The sequence below is a fragment of the Chelonoidis abingdonii genome, chromosome 2 (genome assembly GCF_003597395.2).
Source record: "Chelonoidis abingdonii isolate Lonesome George chromosome 2, CheloAbing_2.0, whole genome shotgun sequence".
Taxonomy (NCBI): domain Eukaryota; kingdom Metazoa; phylum Chordata; order Testudines; family Testudinidae; genus Chelonoidis; species Chelonoidis abingdonii.
Window position 1 is genome coordinate 180,568,394 of NC_133770.1, and position 18,396 is coordinate 180,586,789.

The 18,396-nt window shown below is 43.6% G+C and overlaps 1 protein-coding gene across 1 annotated transcript in view; it reads left to right on the forward strand.

The window, feature by feature from the left end:
• Nucleotides 1-18,396, forward strand: part of BMP6 (bone morphogenetic protein 6) — a 180,675-nt gene that overhangs the window by 150,196 nt on the left and 12,083 nt on the right. Inside the window, exons 3-4 of the mRNA XM_032768608.2 lie at nucleotides 15,623-15,771; nucleotides 17,438-17,632. Of these exons, the coding sequence (XP_032624499.1) occupies nucleotides 15,623-15,771; nucleotides 17,438-17,632 (344 nt within the window). The remainder of the gene's footprint in view (nucleotides 1-15,622; nucleotides 15,772-17,437; nucleotides 17,633-18,396) is intronic.

The window sequence follows — 18,396 nt, forward strand, 5'->3', positions numbered from 1 at the left end:
TGAAGACCGAAACAAAGAAGTCATTAAGCATCTCTGCCATTTCCAAGTTTCCTGTTACTGTTTCTCCCTCCTCACTGAGCACTGGGCCTACCCTGTCCTTGGTCTTCCTCTTGCTTCTAATGTATTGATAAAAAGTCTTCTTGTTTCCCTTTATTCCCATGCTTTAGGTGAATAAATGTTGGGAAGACCGAGCAACCATTCACTAATTGAAGCTGAGAGGAGTGGCATTTGTAGAAAAGGAGTGAAATAATTGGATGCATAATGTCAATGAAGATTTTGATATGTTTGAAGGGAATAATGTTGGGTTTTCTAAATTGTGGTCTGCTGGAATCTCATGTTTGCTAGCTAGAAGTATATATGAGCTGATATGGAAGGGGTTGGGGGAGCAATGGTAAAAATTACATGGACATGTAGGCTGTTCTGTTCATTGTGACCACACAGGCTTAAAGACCAAAACCCAGGACTTTTCCACAAATACATGTTTCCATCACTGGAGCTGAAGGAGAATCTCTGTTAACTAATGCAGTTTTAGGCCTTCAGTATAGCTTCTGTGCACCAGTCACTAGAGCAAGCCATAGTAATGCATATTTCAGCAGGTCTGACATTCCTTCCACTATGGGGCATTGATAACTTTTGTTTGTATTTAACATTATAGTAGAGTGAATTGAGTAAAGTATTATAACTTAAAAACTAGTGAAGAGAAATGGGACTCTGATATGGCCCATAGCAATTAATACTCCCATTTCTTAGAGGTTGGTGAAGTCTTTGTTTCAAAGTAGTTGTTAGTAGTTTTTTATATGATGTTATTGACATGCCATATCTATATTTCAAATAATATCTTAATAAACACAATGCCTGAACATAGGTTGCACTGTTGAGTTGGGAGATAAATGTACCTTTTTATTGGGAAGTTAGTACTCATGCAAGATTGACAGTCCTGGCTACTGCAGCCCTCTGTTTAGTCACAGAAATGGTACCCTGCAGCCAGCAGCACTTCAACATGGAATTGGAGTAATCAAGAAAGGAATTCAAGTCTCTCCATTCAGTGGCGTTTTCCTGTTGATACTGCTGACAAGGGTGCCTGTAGTGAGGTGTATGCTAGAATCTGAACTGAGAAACCTAAAGAAGTTTCATCTAGGCCAAACAGGGAGCAATTTTCAGTCACTAGTAACATGGGCTACATTTGAACTGGTGACCCACATCTCCATAGCTCTTTACTAATCCTTACTCATCTGTTCCCTTAAGGAATTTATTTATATATGTGTGTATGTATATAAAAAATGTGTATATATTTATGTTGCCGGGGGGGGGGGGGCAGGGCAGAGAATGAGTTCTAGCTAAAGAAGCATGCACTTTGGATGCATGCCCAGGACTTTACACAGATTGGGCTTCCAGTGACAAGGCAAAAATTAGGCCCATATATTCTGTGTCATTAAAGAGCACACTTTATTTCTTCTACTCTTAGCTTAAGTAGTTGTGGATTTTTTCATTTTTTTAAAAATAGATACTGTTTTGCAAGAAACGCAAGCTTCTGGCCACTCTGCAAGTGTAGGTTCTATTTACATTTTTGACACTATAGGGTGTGGTTGCCAGACCTAAATGTGTAACCAGGTGAATGTAACGTGTACACTTGTCCCTTGCCTCTCTTAAAGGCAAACACTAGGTACTTGTTTACAGGTGCTCGCTAACATCTGTACCTAGGAAAGTCCACACATAAACACATCCCATCTTCTTGTCTTGAAGTCTCTTTGGATGCCCTACGTGAAGTTTGAAACACACTTGCTTTGAGTAACTTTTTATCCTTTGATCATCAGTCCACTTATTTTCTTTTCCTTGTGATGAAAATACTTATGCGGAAGTTGTGGCTAAAGTTTTGCTTTAGTGATGCATTTGAAATATATTGTTTTCTTTGTCTATTGGGAACAGTGTTTTATGGCTGAAAAGCAATAGTTTTTTTTTAAAGGGAGCCAGCAAAACGTATGTAAGGCCTGCATTGAGTTCCAGCAGCTGACTTATAAGCCAAAAAAACCAGCTGCCTTTTACTTAAAAGGTTGTGTTGTCATACTTCCTTTGACTAATGGCTTGAATAAGGACCTGATATTTCCTGACATTTGATGACATTGTACTAAATGAAGAAGAGTCTGTAGACATCCTGAATTTTAGCCACGGATCTTTAACTCAGCTAAATTGAACAGAAGTATGGGGAAATTCTAGCTGGATTTGGGGTGAACAAAAATGAATTTTAGTGCTTGTGTGCGAGGTGGTGGATTGACAAAACTGCAGTTATCTATCCATCTAAAACAGATACAGCACAAGAAGCTGCAGCAGCACCTTTCTCACGCTGCTCTGCTGCCAGATATTATTCGTCAACTCTGATCAAGAGGATTCACTTTTAGAGCTAAGATAAGATGTCTGTTCAGTCATTGATCTTTCCTCTTGAGATTGCCAACAAGGGTGTCAGTTTAACAGTAGCTTGTATAATGCAGACACAAATCTGCTAGGAAAAGGAACAATTCATTTCTATAGGCTGATGAAACACCTTTGAGTGATGATAATTCTTGGTGATTACTGATCTGGGCTGGATTTGAGCGAGTCACTGAAATGTGAAAAGCTCTGCGTTTCTTTGAGTAAGAAAAGTCATGAATGTACTGGAAGGGGAGATGAAGCCTCAGTTAACGAATGAAACAGATGAGAAGATTGAGTGTCTGAAGAAAGAGAAAAGGGGAAACTGCAGGGAAGAGACGTGGGAGGGGGACAAAAATAAGTGAATCACCCCAAAAAGGTGCCCATGAAGTTATCAGGAAAAAGAATGAGCCACTGGATGCAACCTTAATCCCCCTACACACACATTCTGGAGATAGGAACAAGTCTTTTAGGAAAGATACCTGGTACGGAGCAAGGTTCGCTCAGGACTCGGGGTGGGGGAGGAGGTGTCCATTGGTTCAGAAGCATGTAATAAAAACTCTTATTCAGCTCTTCTTAAGAAGGAAAAAAAAACAACTGCTGACTGACTTCATAGAAGTTTTGCTTATTAGGACCTTATGACAGTGCTAATAACCCTTCCTGAGTCGAGTTAGATGACATAGGGGTTTAAAAAAAATACCCTACTCTTGAGCCCTGTCTGTACTATGGCTTCTGTTCTTTACTATTGATGGAACTGTACTGGTATTGAATAATGGGTCTTATTTTCGCCATTGTAGACGAGGCTTATGACAAGCTTACAGATGTTACAATGTACAGACCTTGCACTGAAATTCTCGTAGATGAATGCTCTATAATTCTGTATAATGCTCTATAATTCTGTATGTACTGAGAAAGCAACAAAACGGAAGTGAATGGTCATATCAGTTCTTCTTAAAATAGCACAAAATCATTGTGGAGTGATTTCACATTGCCTTTATTTAAAGCAATCAAAAAGTAAAAATGATACTCATGGCACCTGGAGACATTGCAATAGGCATTCAGGGCAGTGTGATCTAAGCACATTCTCTTTTTAAAAAAGAAAATATTTTTATACTGAGTCAATAGTGTCAGCAATGTTTTGGTTCCCCTTCCAGTCCTTTGTAAGGTTAAAACAGTGCTTAGTTGTTGAACTTCTGATTAGAATCAAATCGTTATGGACTACATTTTTCATTACAGAACCCACTGATGATGTCAGCAGAACACTGAGAAAAGATTAATTAAACTTAAGTTTGGCCAGAAATTTGACCTACCTTAAGCATCCCCTTTGAATGGTTAATATAGATTTTGTGATTGTGTAGAAAACAGTCTTGTAAAACAGATTTGAAGTAACTTTGAACTTATTTTGAATGTAGCAGTCTAAATTTTGAAACAAATTGTAGGCTAGTCTGAGGTTAGGAGGTGGAAATGAAACATTTTATAAAACAATACATCCATCAGCTTTTGCTTCCTTTCAGCCTTTAAGTTTTCAAAGACTGAGGTTATGTCTATGCTGCAATCATAGTATGTGACTGCAGCTCATGTAGACACACCTGAGCTAGCAAGAATCTAGATTCTAGCTAGCTCAGATATCAGTAGCATTGAAGCGTTGTCAGCATGGGCTTCCGTGCTGTCTGTACAAGCCCACCCAGAATACTTAGGACTTCGGTGGTTAACCTTCTCTGAAGTCTGTGGTGCCATGGCTTCAAAGTTCTATCACCCAAGCTAGCTGGATTAAAGCTAGCTCAGGTAGGTCTACTCAAGCTACACCCTGTGATTGGAGCGTAGACATGTCCCAAGAGGTTATTCTCTGTCCCTGGGTTCTTTCAACACTAGAGTGTTCATTTTTTAAATACACAAAATAAGAGAGATTGTCAAAAGCACCAAAAGAATGTAGGGGACACAAGTCTCACTGACTTTCAAGTATTTGTGACCAGCTTCATTATAAATGGGAGAGACATTCTACTTCACAAAACGCGGCAGACTGTAGTAATGCAACCTTTTATGATGCTGAGGCAGAACAGAGAGGAATTCAACCCTATTTACATTTGTGTTCCAAATATATATAGAATGCTGAGTTTGTAGAAACAGAAGAGGGAGTTTGAGTTTCAACTCTGTTTGGAAGTGGATTACTCATCTAAGGGAGACATGAAAAGTGAAGGGAAGAAACAGATTTATTTCTGGAAACAGACCGTTATGTATATTTTTTGCTCAGAAATGTTCTTGCTTTCTCTCGGCAAAGTGTTGGGTCAGGAGTGGGAAGGCTGAGAGGATTTATAGTTGATCAACAATGTCAGCCCTTGGTTGGGATGATTATTATTTTTTCAAGTGTAAATATCCTGTTAGTACAGACCTCAGAACCCTCCTACACTGTCCAAACAACTAATCTATTTTTTTTAAAAAATGAAACAATGGCTTGAGCTGAAGATCAAAGGAAGGATATGGTGCCTTAATGGTCAACATTTGTTAAACAATTTCATTTTTATAAAGAATGAAATATGGTAGCTTGATGTGCGTAGAAAGATTTCTCTCACATGATAAAATTGGGGTGGGGTATGTCCTTCACTTCTCGCATTTATATAGTGTGTTCTCCTGCAACAGAACATCATTCCATTAAGGGTTAAAACTGTCATTATTTTTAGCTGTCAGTTAGTGGTAGTAAAGTCTTTCTGTTTGCAACACGATATTTATACAAATATTGTCTGGGTTTCTAATCTAAAGGGAAAATTGATTTGCAAGCAGTGTTTATAGTTTAGAAAATAACTGTCCCCAACTGGATTGGAATTGGTTTGGTCAAAACAAATGGCAAAGTTAACGTCAATCTGTCTCAAGCTGTCAGATTTGTATATAGTGTGCATATATTTACTCCTGAGTGGGAGAGGTGGAAGGGTGTGAATGTGTGTTTAAAGTGGTTTAAAAGTCAAAATGTTCTGGGGCGAATTTAGCAGATAAATGTTCAGTCCTGTAGCTAATTACCTTTTCCTCCAAAATATAAAGGAAACTTCTTTAGCTCCCCCGTCCCCCTTTTTTAAGGACAAAGAAAAGCCCTATTGGTACAAAATCAATTGAATTCTGAGATGAGACATTGTCTACTTAGAGTTTATTGGTCTTTTGATTAAAGCACTGGACTGGGAGTCAGGAGAAACACACTCTACTAATGTGAGCTTGGGCAATATTTTTTCAGTTTAGCCATTTGTAAAATGGAAGTAATACTATAATACTTACCTGTCAGGGTTATGAGGGTTAAGGACCTGGTCCTACAAAGAGTTCCATGTGGAGAGACCTTGCACCCACACGGAGCCCATTGACTTTCTTTTAGTTTCTCACAGGCACAGGAGTTCCCTTACACGGAGCTCTTTGCAGGATCCAGTTCCAATTTCCTAATTTTGTGAGGTGCTTTGTGATCTGTTGAATAAAGGTGCATTACAAATGCAAAGTTGTTAATATTTCATGTTATAACTTTGCATGCATCATGTTCTACACACAATTTATACAGTATGTCCTGCATGTCAGCAAACTCTTTAAGATTTTTATCTAGGCAACACTAAAAATAACATACTGAAATAATTTGATTTACAGTTGTGCTAGGCTGTACCTTCAAAATCTTGACTCTGCAAGACTGCATTTTATGGTGGATACAATTTTTCATTCTGTTTGTGTTGGTTGTTCAGAAGAAAAGATATTGATGATGAATCAGCAGTATCACACCCAGAATAATTTTTCTGGAGATCTGAAGTAGTGCAAACTGTAGACTGAGTGTGATATACAAAAAAAGTGTTAAGAAAGGATATAAAATTTTTACAAATAATGCAGTAAAACCCCATCACATTTCTGTGCAAAAATCTCCTTTGAGGTTGACGTTATGCAGTCTAGACTATTATGTCAACTTGTCTTTGAAGAAAAGTAAACAAAAAATGTTCAGCTGAAGAAAGTTTTAGGGACTTATAGTAACTAATGCCTCAGTAAATGTCTGTCAATGCGTAACAATCCCTTAAACACCTGGGTGCTTGTGAGCTTTGAAGCTGAGCCAAAAATGTTGTTCCTCATCTGTAATTAAAATGAGGCCTTTAACTTAGTCGTTTGAAGGTGAGAGCTCTATTTATTCTCACTGCTTTCTTGGGAAAACTTCTGCCTAGTTGGGGTGGGGGACGGGGACATGGAGGGAGAAAGGACTGTTGGGAAAACAGAAAACCTTTTTCCAGTATATACGTCATAAAATTCAGCTTTTTATAGCACTGGTGTTTTTCCTGTGGCAAAATTCCATGTTATAATGTGTACTTAGGACAGAGAGAAATTATTTTAATCTGGCAATTTCACTAACTATAATAACAAAGAGTAGCCACTTGACTAAAATATAAGCTAATTAGTGTTTAGTTAAATAATTAAAATGAATTAACACCCACAGACATTTTGTTGAAAGGTTTATTGAGATTTTAGCTAACAAAATATTTAATTACAGGGGAAAACACCATAATTACACCTCTACCCCTGTCAGGGGGTGGGGGGGGTGGATAGAGGTCGGAGCAGTCATGGGACAGGGAACAGGGGGTCTGAGTAAGAAGTGGGGTCCTGGGGAGCATTAGGGACAGGGGTCTCTGGAGGGAGTGGTCAGGGACCGAAGGAATGGGGGGGGCAAAGCAAGTTCAATATGATGCGGTCTCACCTATAACGCAGTGAGATTTTTTGTCTCTGAGGACCACATTATATCGGGGTAGAGGTGTAGATGCAAACTATTCCTCCCATAAATGCCCTGACTACATGGCCAGGATTCTGGTGTTAAGAATAGTAGCTATAGTTGATATTTATAGCTGGATATTTATAAATGGATTCTCTTCCAGAGTACTGGAGTTAGGGCAGAATTTATGATTCACAGACAAATCATACTTCTCCCTTAGACTGTGTGATTCTTTCAGCCACTTGCAATTGTTGTCTTGACCTTTGTTTGCAGGGTCTGATCCAAAGTTGGAGGCTGTGGAAACACTCCCATTTATTTCAGTGGGTTTTGAGTCAGAACCATAATGTGAGGTCTAGCGGAATGAGCTTCTAGCTGAGTGAGGAATTCCTGACTCTCATGTCTCCAGTTGGCTTGCAGTGTAGTCTTGGGAAAAATCACTTCACCTCACTGCCTCAGTTCCCCCCCATTTATTTACTTCCCCATAATAATACAAACCTATCACTTATACAGTGTTTTACATGTTTAATGAGCTGCACAAACATTACTGAATTAACTACTTGCAGGAGTTTGAGTATTAAGTATGATTAAAATCTTGATTAGGTTCTCAGATATCACAGTGATGATGAGCACAGTGTGAATGCAGAAAAAGAGAACGGTTTATGGATATAAAATACTAGGGACAATTTGACTAAGTGTTAAGAAATGGTTCATTATGGTGCTGGAATTTCACTTCTGTATACTGAATTCAAAAGTCCTCTTTCTCTACATATGCAGGAGACTAGATAGTATCCTTGAAATGAAGAGAAGTTTGTGCATGGATCAGTTATAGCATCTGATTCCATCTGTCTTGAGTCTGTGCTGTAGACATTCTTTCCTATCCGGTCATAGGTAGCTTGCTCAGACCACTTCTTGCCCATTTCTGACTTTCCACTAACAGTCTTTCTCTTTCGCTCCCCTCCAGTCTTTTCTGCCTGATCCATGTCCCCTGTCCATTCCTACCTTTCTGCTGCTCTTACATGCAAAAAGTACAATACAGTTTTTAATAATATGGTCACAAACTATTTTTTCCACAGGATCCCTATCTCATTCACGGCACAGGATGGACGGTGCTCACTGAATGGCTAGCTATTGAATATTTTGTTTTATCCTCATTGTCCAAAGCCTTACTCATGGCACACTATTTGAACCCTGCTCTGAAGAACTAATGAATACTTCTCATGGGCTTTTTTTATAGCGCTCCTCATGATAGAATCTGAGTGTTTCACAAACCTTAATCAACCTTCACTACCCCAATTTTACAAATGAGGAACCGAGGCACTGACAGATTAAAGCAGAGGTCGGCACGTGTGCCAAAGATGGCACACAAGCCGATTTTTAATGGCATGCCGCTGCCTGCCGGGGTCCCGCTCAGCCCGCTGCTGAACTGGACCCTGGCCGGCAGCAGTGTGCCATTAAAAATGCTACCCGACCCAACCCACTCTTCTCCACCCCCCACCTACCACTCTCTCTGGCGGGGGCAGAAGCAAGCTTGGTCCTGTCGGCTACTGCTGTACAGCAGGCTCTGCCAACAGCCAAGCTTCTCCCTCCCCTGCCTCTTCCCCCAGCGTGCTGTGTCGAGCCCCACCTCCTCTCCCTTCCTGCTGCCAATGGCCCTTGCGAGGGAGGGGAGAAGAGCAGCCCCAGCACCCTTGCTGCTCATACCAGTAAGGAGGCAGGGAAGAAAGGCAGGAGCAGGGCCTTGGGGAAGGAGGGTAGGAGCGGGGCGTATCCCTCCAGCCCCCTGCTGTGAGCCGCTCAGGGCAGGGGGTTGGGAGCACCTGCCTCATCCCAGCCCACCCCCCCAGCCCTCTGCCCTGACCCCTGCACCCTCCTTGTGCCCCAGCTCCCTGCATCCCCCTCACGACCCCATCCCTGACTCCTGCACCCTCCACACATACCCAGCCCCCCAACACCCCATGCCCTGACTCCTGCACTCCCTACACATACCCAGCCCCGCCACAGCCCCTGCCCTGACTCCTGCACTCCCCACATATTCCCAGCCCCGCCACACCCCATTCTCTGACTCTTGTAGCCCCCACATCCCCACCCCCCACCCTGAGCACCAAATGGGAGCTTCTGCACCACCCCCCACACACATTCCCACCTGCACCCCTTGCACCAAATGGGAGCTGCCCAGGTAATCGCTTCACACCTAAACCTCCTGCCCTAACCCTGAGCCCCCTCCGTCATTCTAGCTCCTTGCTAGACCCTGCACCCCAACCCCTAGCCTGCTCCTTCACCCCCAGCCCTGTGCTCAGTGCACCCCCATCCTCAGCTCAATGCAGAGAGAGACAGAGGAAGAGAATGGGCCAGAACTAGGGAGAAGGTAGGTACCCACTGTATGTGGGCACGGCCAGGACCCCAGGCTGGTAGCGGGCTGAGTGGGGCCGGCGGCTGGGACCTCAACTGGCAAAGGGCCGGCAGCCAGAACCCCAGACTGGCAGTGGGCTGAGCGGGGCCGGCAGCGGGGACCCTGGCTGGCAGGAGCCAGCGGATGGAACCCCAGTTCGTCAGAGGGCTGAGCAGCTCGGCCCGCTGCTGGTCTGGGGTGCCGGCCCCGCTCAGCCCACCACTGGTCTGGGGTTCTGGCTGCCAGCCCCGCTCAGTCCACCACCAGTCTGGGGTTCTGACTGCCGGACCCTTGCCAGCTGGAGTCACAGCCACTGGCCCTGCTCCACCCGCTGCCAACCTGGGGTTCCGGCCGCAGGCCCTGCTCAGCCCACTGCTGGCCTAGGTGAACTGAACCCCAGGCCAGGAGTGGGCTGAGCAGGCCAGCGGCTTAAGATCAGCATTTTAATTTAATTTTAAATGAAGCTTCTTAAACATTTTGAAAACCTTGTTTCCTTCACCTACAACAGTAGTTTAGTTAGATTATATATAGACTTATAGAGAGAAACCTAAAAAAAGTTAAAATGTATTACCAGCACACAAAACCTTAAATTAAAATGAATAAATGAAGACTCAGCACACCACTTCTGAAAGGTTGCCGACCCCTGGATTAAAGTAAAACATGTCCACTAATCTTGGGTGCCCAATTTGAGATGGTTAAGGGCCTAACTTTTCTGAGTATTCAGCATTTTGCAGCACTGCATATATTCAGAACTGGGCTCAATTGACTTCTATTGCAGCTGTGAGTGTTCAGCGCTTCCACAAATCTGGCCTCAGGTATTTCAAGTTGGGCACTCAGGAAATGAGGAAAACGTATTTAGTGGCCACCTGTGAAAAATTCAGCTTCAGTGACTATTCTGTGGCAGAGGCAGGGGCGGCTCCAGGCACCAGCACGCAAAGTGTGTGCCTGGGGCGGCAAGCCACGGGGAGTGCTCTGCCAGTCGCCATGAGGGCAGCAGGCAGGTTGCCTTTGGCAGCATGCCTGCGGAGGGTCCGCTGGTCCCGCGGCTTCAGCGGACCTCCTGCAGGCGTGCCGCCGAAGGCAGCCTGCCTGCCATGCTTGGGGCGGCAAAATACCTAGAGCTGCCCCTGGGCAGAGGCAGGGATAGAATCCTGTTCCTCAGGGCAGCTTTCATGGCAGGAACCATCCTTTCTCTTCCTGCCATCTCCTGCCTTATTCACTACACACCTTCCAACTTCTTCCGTAAGTGAGGCAAGGAGCTTATGGGCAGCAGCCTCGTTTGCAGCACAACCCTGATTAATTCCTGAGCAATCATGCATAAACAGACGGGGACAAAATTAAGGCTGCGCAGGCAACCTTATTTTTGGCATTTATTAAGTTTCAAGTGCTTGATTGTACGATCTTAGCATTGGTGACATTTTTCAGTTTGTTTTTGCAAAAATGTAGAAAATTACTCATGGAGAACCATATTTGCCCCACTAGCTATCAGCAGGGTTAGAACCTTTAGATTTGCAACACAGACCTCTGCCATCTGAGCTAACAGAATAATTGGTGGTGGTAGTAGGTTATTATTCTCTGTGGGGGTCTGTAACCACAGGAGGAGGAGAAGACAGATGCACATTGTGCCAGTGGGTTTCACAGGTATTTTCAGACAGCAGAGGAATGTTGAGACTTGGGAATCCTGGGCTTAATACTGGTTTCTCGAGGGGAGTGTGCTGTAGTGGTTACGGACCCGTTTCTGTTCCCATCCTCCCCAAGCCTGACCACTCCAGCTTGTCCCTTTCTCAGTCTGTCTCACTCCTCACCCTTCTGCATTTCAGTTAGGCTTGCTTCTCCATGCTGCCTGGATGCCAGCAGGGAAGCCTGAAAGTACAGGAGGGGCTGCTTGTAGTTTTGGGACATGGATCCACAGTGGCCTTCAACTTACAGGAGGAGCAATTGCAGGGAAAGTTCTGCTCTGCCGTGTAGCCATATGACGGTGCATGCTCTGTTGCTCTGTGAGGATGGCATACAAACAGTCAGATTGTCATGTAGGAGTTATGTGGGGATGAAGCATCCTTGGTGCAGATGGAATCTTCAGAGAATTTAGCTGCTAAACTCTGAGGGTACGTCTACACTACGGGATTATTCCGATTTTACATAAACCGGTTTTGTAAAACAGATTGTATAAAGTCGTGTGCACGTGGCCACACTAAGCACATTAATTCAGTGGTGTGCGTCCATGGTCTGAGGCTAGCATCGATTTCCGGATCGGCACTGTGGGTAGCTATTCCGTAGCTATCCCATAGTTCCCGCAGTCTCCCCGCCCCTTGGAATTCTGGGTTGAGATCCCAGTGCCTGATGGGGCAAAAATCATTGTCGCGGGTGGTTCTGGGTAAATGTCGTCACTCATTCCTTCCTCCGGGAAAGCAACGGCAGACAATCATTTCGTGCCTTTTTCCCTGGATTGCCCTGGCAGATGCCATAGCACGGCAACCATGGAGCCGTTCAGCTTTTTTTTACTGTCACCGTATGTGTACTGGATGCGCTGACAGAGGCGATACTGCAGCGCTACACACAGCAGCATTCATTTGCTTTTGCATGATAGCAGAGATGGTTATCAGTTGTTCTGTACTGTCTGCTGCCATTGTAAATTGGCAATGAGATGACGGTTATCTGTCGTTCTGTACTGTCTGCTGCTATCATGGGTGCCCCTGGCTGAGGTCGGCTGGGGGCGCAAAGGACAAAAATGGGAATGACTCCCTGAGTCAATCCCTCCTTTATGGTATCTAAAAATAGAGTCAGTCCTGCCTAGAATATGGGGCAAGTGTACTAGAGAACCAGTGTATCAGAGAACCAGAGAGCACAGCTGCTCCGTGTCAGATCCCGCAGAAATGATGAGCTGCATGCCATTCTAGGGGGTGCCCCTGCAACAACCCCACCCGTTGCTTCCCTCCTCCCCAAACCTTCCTGGGCTACCGTTGGCAGTGTCCCCCCATTTGTGTCATGAAGTTATAAAGAATGCAGGAATAAGAAACACTGACTTGTTAGTGAGATAAAATGAGGGGAGGCAGCCTCCAGCTGCTATGATAGTCCAGGCAGGACATTAAGCGGTGTGGGGGAGAGGAGCCCAGCATCCGCTGCTATGATAGTCCAGGCAGTACAGAATCTTTTCTTTACACATGAAAGGGAGGGGCTGATGGAGCTCAGCCCCCAGTTGCTATGATGAAGACGGTTACCAGCCGTTCTGTACCATCTACTGGGAATGACCAGGAATCATTCCTATTTTTACCCAGGTGCCCCCCCGGCCGGCCTCACCTGAGGCCAGCCAGCAGCACTCACTGGGCTGAATGATGATGCGACAAGCAGTCATATTGTACCATCTGCCACAGGGGGAGGGGAGAGGAGCGGATACTGCTCTTTACTGCCGCAGCATCGCGTCTACCAGCAGCATTCAGTAGACATAGGGTGACATTGAAAAAAGTCAAGAAACGATTTTTTCCCTTTTCTTTCACGTGGGGGGGGGGGGTACAGTAAATTGACGAGCTATACCCTGAACCACCCGGACAATGTGTTTGAACCTACAGGCATTGGGAGCTCAGCCAAGAATGCAAATACTTTTCGGAGACTGCTGTGGACTGTGGGATAGCTGGAGTCCTCAGTACCCCCTCCCTCCTCCATGAGCGTCCATTTGATTCTTTGGCTTTCCGTTACGCTTGTCACGCAGCACTGTGTAGCCTGGAGATTTTTTTCAAATGCTTTGGCATTTCGTCTTCTGTAACGGAGCTCTGATAGAACAGATTTGTCTCCCCGGAGGCCAATACCGTCGATTTGCGGCCACACTAACCCTAATCCGATATGGTAATACCGATTTTAGCGCTACTCCTCTCGTCGGGGAGGAGTACAGAAACCGATTTAAAGAGCCCTTTATATCGATATAAAGAGCCTTGCAGTGTGGACGGATGCAGCGTTAAATTGGGTTAACGCTGCTAAAATCGGTTTAAATGCGTAGTGTAGACCAGGCCTGAGTCTTTACTGAGCATGGACAAATTTTGGTAGATTTTCACAGGGAGAGCAAAAGCACATCCCTACTTAGAGCAGGCGTCTGCCAAATTTCAAATCCCCGCTCCAAAGCATGAAGTGTTAGGGCTTCTTTGTGAAATGACTGGCAACATTTTTTAACATGAGGAAAACATTTTCTCCTAATTTTGTTCCTGGAAACACCTAACCATTTTTTTTTCTTGAAAATTAAAATGTCAGCACAAGTAGTTATTTTGATAAAGTTACAACAGCTGAAAACAGGCCTTATAGTGGTAAGTATCAGGCTACCTTAACTATAGGTGCTTCTACTAGTGTCACCTATAACATCTGTGGAATAATACTTCAATAGTTGACTTCATAAACCTGTACCAAGGAGAAGAGCTAGTGGAACAGTAGTGCTGGCTGGAAAATGGTGAGAATTTTTAGAGGAATTTTTTTTTTTTTTGACAGTTAAAAAAAATTAACTCAGGCCTATTGAATAATCTGTAAACCTATTTATGAACAATTAGTTTAACTGAACAGCTTGATTTTTCTAGTGTTTTTCTTGCCTTATGTGACCATTCATACCTGTGCAAAGTGGGTATAAAAAGCTAGTATTGTGTAAGATGGAGAATTTTGATTTGGTCGCATTTTACACCACTTTTCACTCACTCCACACATATGTAAAAGGTTTCCTAAAATGCAAGATAGTGACAAATTAGGCCCTGAATTTCTACATGATCTGTCCATGCTCCTTGTTAATTTGATGTTTTGTGAGTGTTTGTGAAAGCGTAGGTTTGCTCCATACATGTTTCCGAATAGTTTTGTGACCAAACACATTTGTTTTGGGTGGAAGTAATGTGTCTTTTATTTAGGGTTTGGGGGTGAGAGGAAGGCAGGCTGAAGCATGTTAGGGTGGAGGAGGGCAGAGATGGTTAACAGGAAGCAGATTGAAGAGGGAAATTCAGAGGAGAGACACAGCGCAGGGACTAAGAGGACCCACTTGCACCTGTGTAGCCCACTTCAGAGGGTGCCAGGGACCAATCTAGAAGATTTATTAAGACTCTGGGCTGAGCCAGCAGTTAATCCCTCTACAATCGTTGTGCTCCAGGGTACACAGCATGCCTGGTGAAGCCCAAATCTTGCAACCATAGAATTTTTCCAAAGCATACAGCAGCTAACCAGCCCCACCACTTGCTGCTACTGGAGGTGAAGGTCACAGAATTTCCCCTGTGGAAAGACTGCCGAGTCAACCCAGAGTGTGGTTACTAGCAGAGGGAGGAGCAAAGCCTTTCCACTATAAAAAGTAGCTGCACTAACAGCCCCAGTGTACTGACGTGCCTGTTTTTCCATGTGTGATCTCATGTAAACCAAACTACTGGGCAATATGACATAGCATTTGGCCAAAAATAAAATGTAACTCAAACAAAACTTTTTCCGTAATTAATCTTTGATGGGAGAAGCAGGACAGGTAACCTGTTTTCTCACTTTCCTTATGCTCTTATTAATTGTAATGTGTTTTTGCAAAAGAAATAGTGATAGGATTGGTGTCAGAGATCCAAGTTACTGTTGCAATATTGGCTCATCACACATAAGAAATGTAGCCCTTTACATAAATAGGGATAAATATTAGAAAACAGATAGACATGATAATAACTTTTGGCCACTGTACAATCTAGACTCCAGGGCTGGTGGGGGGAGGGGGTCTGCCCCAGGCCCTTAGGGGCCCCCATGAAAATATAGTATTCTATAGTACTGCAACTTTTTTTAATGGAACGGGCCCCTAAAATTGCTTTGCCTCGGACCCCCTGAATCCTCTGGGCAGCCTTGCTAGACTCTATTTACATCCAGGGCTCACTGGGGTAAGGCTTAAAATCCAGTTACTAACACACAATCCTAAGTATTAGCATTTCTGTAACTGGTATGGGTTCCGCAAGCCTAGAAAACAGCTACATTTTTGTAACATTTTGAACTTTATGTGCAGAAGCACATGCCTTTTCATGGTGAAATTACAGTAACAAATGAGCAATATTTTAATTTCGACCCTTCCCACTACTGTGATAGTGGAAGCACGTGGGGAAATCTGGACCCCCGCCTCATGTTCCCGTTCTCTTTTGCAGAGATTCTGATCTTTTTTTGCTGGATACCAGAGCAGTGTGGGCCTCAGAAGAAGGCTGGCTGGAGTTTGACATCACTGCCACCAGTAACATGTGGGTGATGAACCCTCAGCACAATATGGGACTCCAGCTGAGTGTGGTGACCAGGGATGGTAGGTTACAGACCAACTTACTTGATTCATCTGGCAGGTGACTGTCTTTGTTAATTGTTTATAGCCATCAGCCCTAATGTGACGGTCTGGGTAATGTATCTAAGCGTACAACTGTGATGTGATAGACTAGGCAATGCATTCAAGTGCACAGATTGAAGGCTACTTACTGTCTGTCTGATGGTCTTCTATGCGGCTCTCTAAAATACTTTGAGTACTTTGAGTTCTTTCTGTTGTATGTATTACATATGTAGATCCTGGCATAGTTAGCCCATAGGAATGCCACTTTCCCCATACATAAGTGGCCTGGCTTGCAGATACTCTCCATTTCTTATGCTCCCTTTGACCTCCGCACCTCTGAAAATCCAGCCAAATAAGTTTTTTATTTTTTCAAACTGATGGAAACATTTTCCAGTGTAACTTTTTAAAAAAAGAGGTCCACATTTAAGATGTGCAGTGGCTTTAAAACTGATGTTAGATTTGCTGCAATTGTTGTTTCTGCCTCTCCAGAATCCTTCCTACTGAGCTGGCCCTAAAAACATCAGAGGGTAAAGCACATCTATCATTGACTCCAGTGAAGCCAGGGTTTCACCCACTGCCTTCAGTCTATCACTTGCTGATAAAAGCATTGCCTCCAGAAAGAAGCAGCTGCAGAATTTTCACTAACATGAATGAAAAGCACTAAGGATTGTGATCCACATTACAGATCCTAATTAAGCCTTGCAATAGTGCTGTGGGGTAGGAAAGTATTATGGTCATCAGTTTACAGATGGAGAAACTGATGCACAGATGTAGCTTGTCTAGCATGACATGGAGTGTCAGTAGCACAACTGGGGATAGAACCCATGAGTTTGTCTCCCAGTGTAGTACTCTAACCATGAGATGCAATTTATCAGATTCCACGTGTGGAAATGGCTTTGCAGACTGTGGGACTGAAAGCTGCAGAAGAAACAGTAACATTTACAATCCATGGCAACTTTGAAAGATGGAAGAAGGGAGGTTGGTGGTGGGAAGGTAGAAGAAAAGGATGAAAGATGGGGAAGGAGAATGTAAGAAAGGAATGACAACATGTAGTGGTGTGGAATCATGTCTGCCTTCCACTTTTTTCCATTTTCTTCATCCTATTTGGAGTTCCTCCATAAAACTCAAGCAAGAGATCAGAGACTGTCTGGTGTCTTTTGCCAAAAAAAATGTGGAATGCTAGAGTCTACTTATCTGTAGGAGCTACTGATATGATACTATGCCCCAACTCTAAACTCTTTATGGGAAAGGTATCCAGCCTTTTTCCCCTCAACATTTCCCAGGGTTTTCTCCTTAATGTCTCTATTCTTGGTGGCTTAGAAGTGTCATCACGAATTTTACAACAGATTTAGGCATTTAATTAAATATGTGTAATATACCAATGCCTATACACAGCATTAGAGATGCTATAAGAATTCAAAAGGTCCCTGCTGTGAAGAGCTCAGAGTCAAAGTTAAAGAACGTCATGAAGAAGACAACAGGCTATGGCAGAGGGGGTAAAGGAGGAGAGAGAACCAAAAAGAAGGGGAAAGGGAATGCTACTTGTCGGAGAGCAGCTGTGTCTGTGTTGCTAGCAAAAACTGTTCAAGACTGTGGTTTTCTTAACGCACCTTTTTTCTTTCTTTTGTTGTTGTTGTTCCATTTGAAGGTCTCAGTGTAAACCCCAGAGCAGCAGGCCTGATAGGCCGAAATGGCCCTTATGACAAGCAGCCTTTCATGGTGGCCTTTTTCAAAGTGAGTGAGGTTCATGTTCGGACCACTCGGTCAGCCACAAGCAGGCGCAGGCAGCAGAATCGAAACCGCTCCACTCAGTCTCAAGATGTTTCCAGGGTATCTATTACAGGTAATTTTTGCAGCATCTGTTTTCTCTGGAGATCAGACATCTTTTCTCTTTTAAGATCTTTCATTTACTTTGATATGTGAAAAAGCACAAAAGGGGCATGGCCAAAATAAAATGAAATAAGCACAGAGGAGCATGCTACGTTTACAAGAGCCTGAGAGAAGAATGTTCATGTAACATTTGCTTTTACTAGAGACTTCCTGAGTCCATGGGTGAAATCCTGGCCTCATTGAAATCAGATCCTTTGACCAGTGATCTGCTGCAGAGTAACATTTGCCTAGAAGTATGTTGCTGGCATGAAATATCAGATATTTAACAAACATCGCTAAGTACTGAAACACTACCATTTACACCTCTCTGTGAGTGCATTTTTAATCCAGGTTTGACTAAGAAGCGGTGATGGATTCTCTTTTGTAATTCAGAAAAAGCACAGTAGCATAGTGCCGTTTTTACCCAAAGAATCACATTATTAGGCTAGACTTCAAGGCAATACGCTGCTAGGTTTCTCGGTGTGAAAGTGAGCTGTGCACATGGAAGGATGGAGTGTACCTTTTAAACTCTTGTTAGAGCTGCTCAATGATACAAAAGCAGAGCTAATAGATTTAAATTTGATCTCAGGCATCTTATCACCAGTGTTGACTTTTTATTTTTTAAATTTTGCAATATATCCCCATCTTTCCATCAGTTAATGGTATTTTGTTCATTTAAAAAAAGTCTAGCTTGAACACCATAGAGCACACACATAGCCTTGCCTACCTCTTAACTGG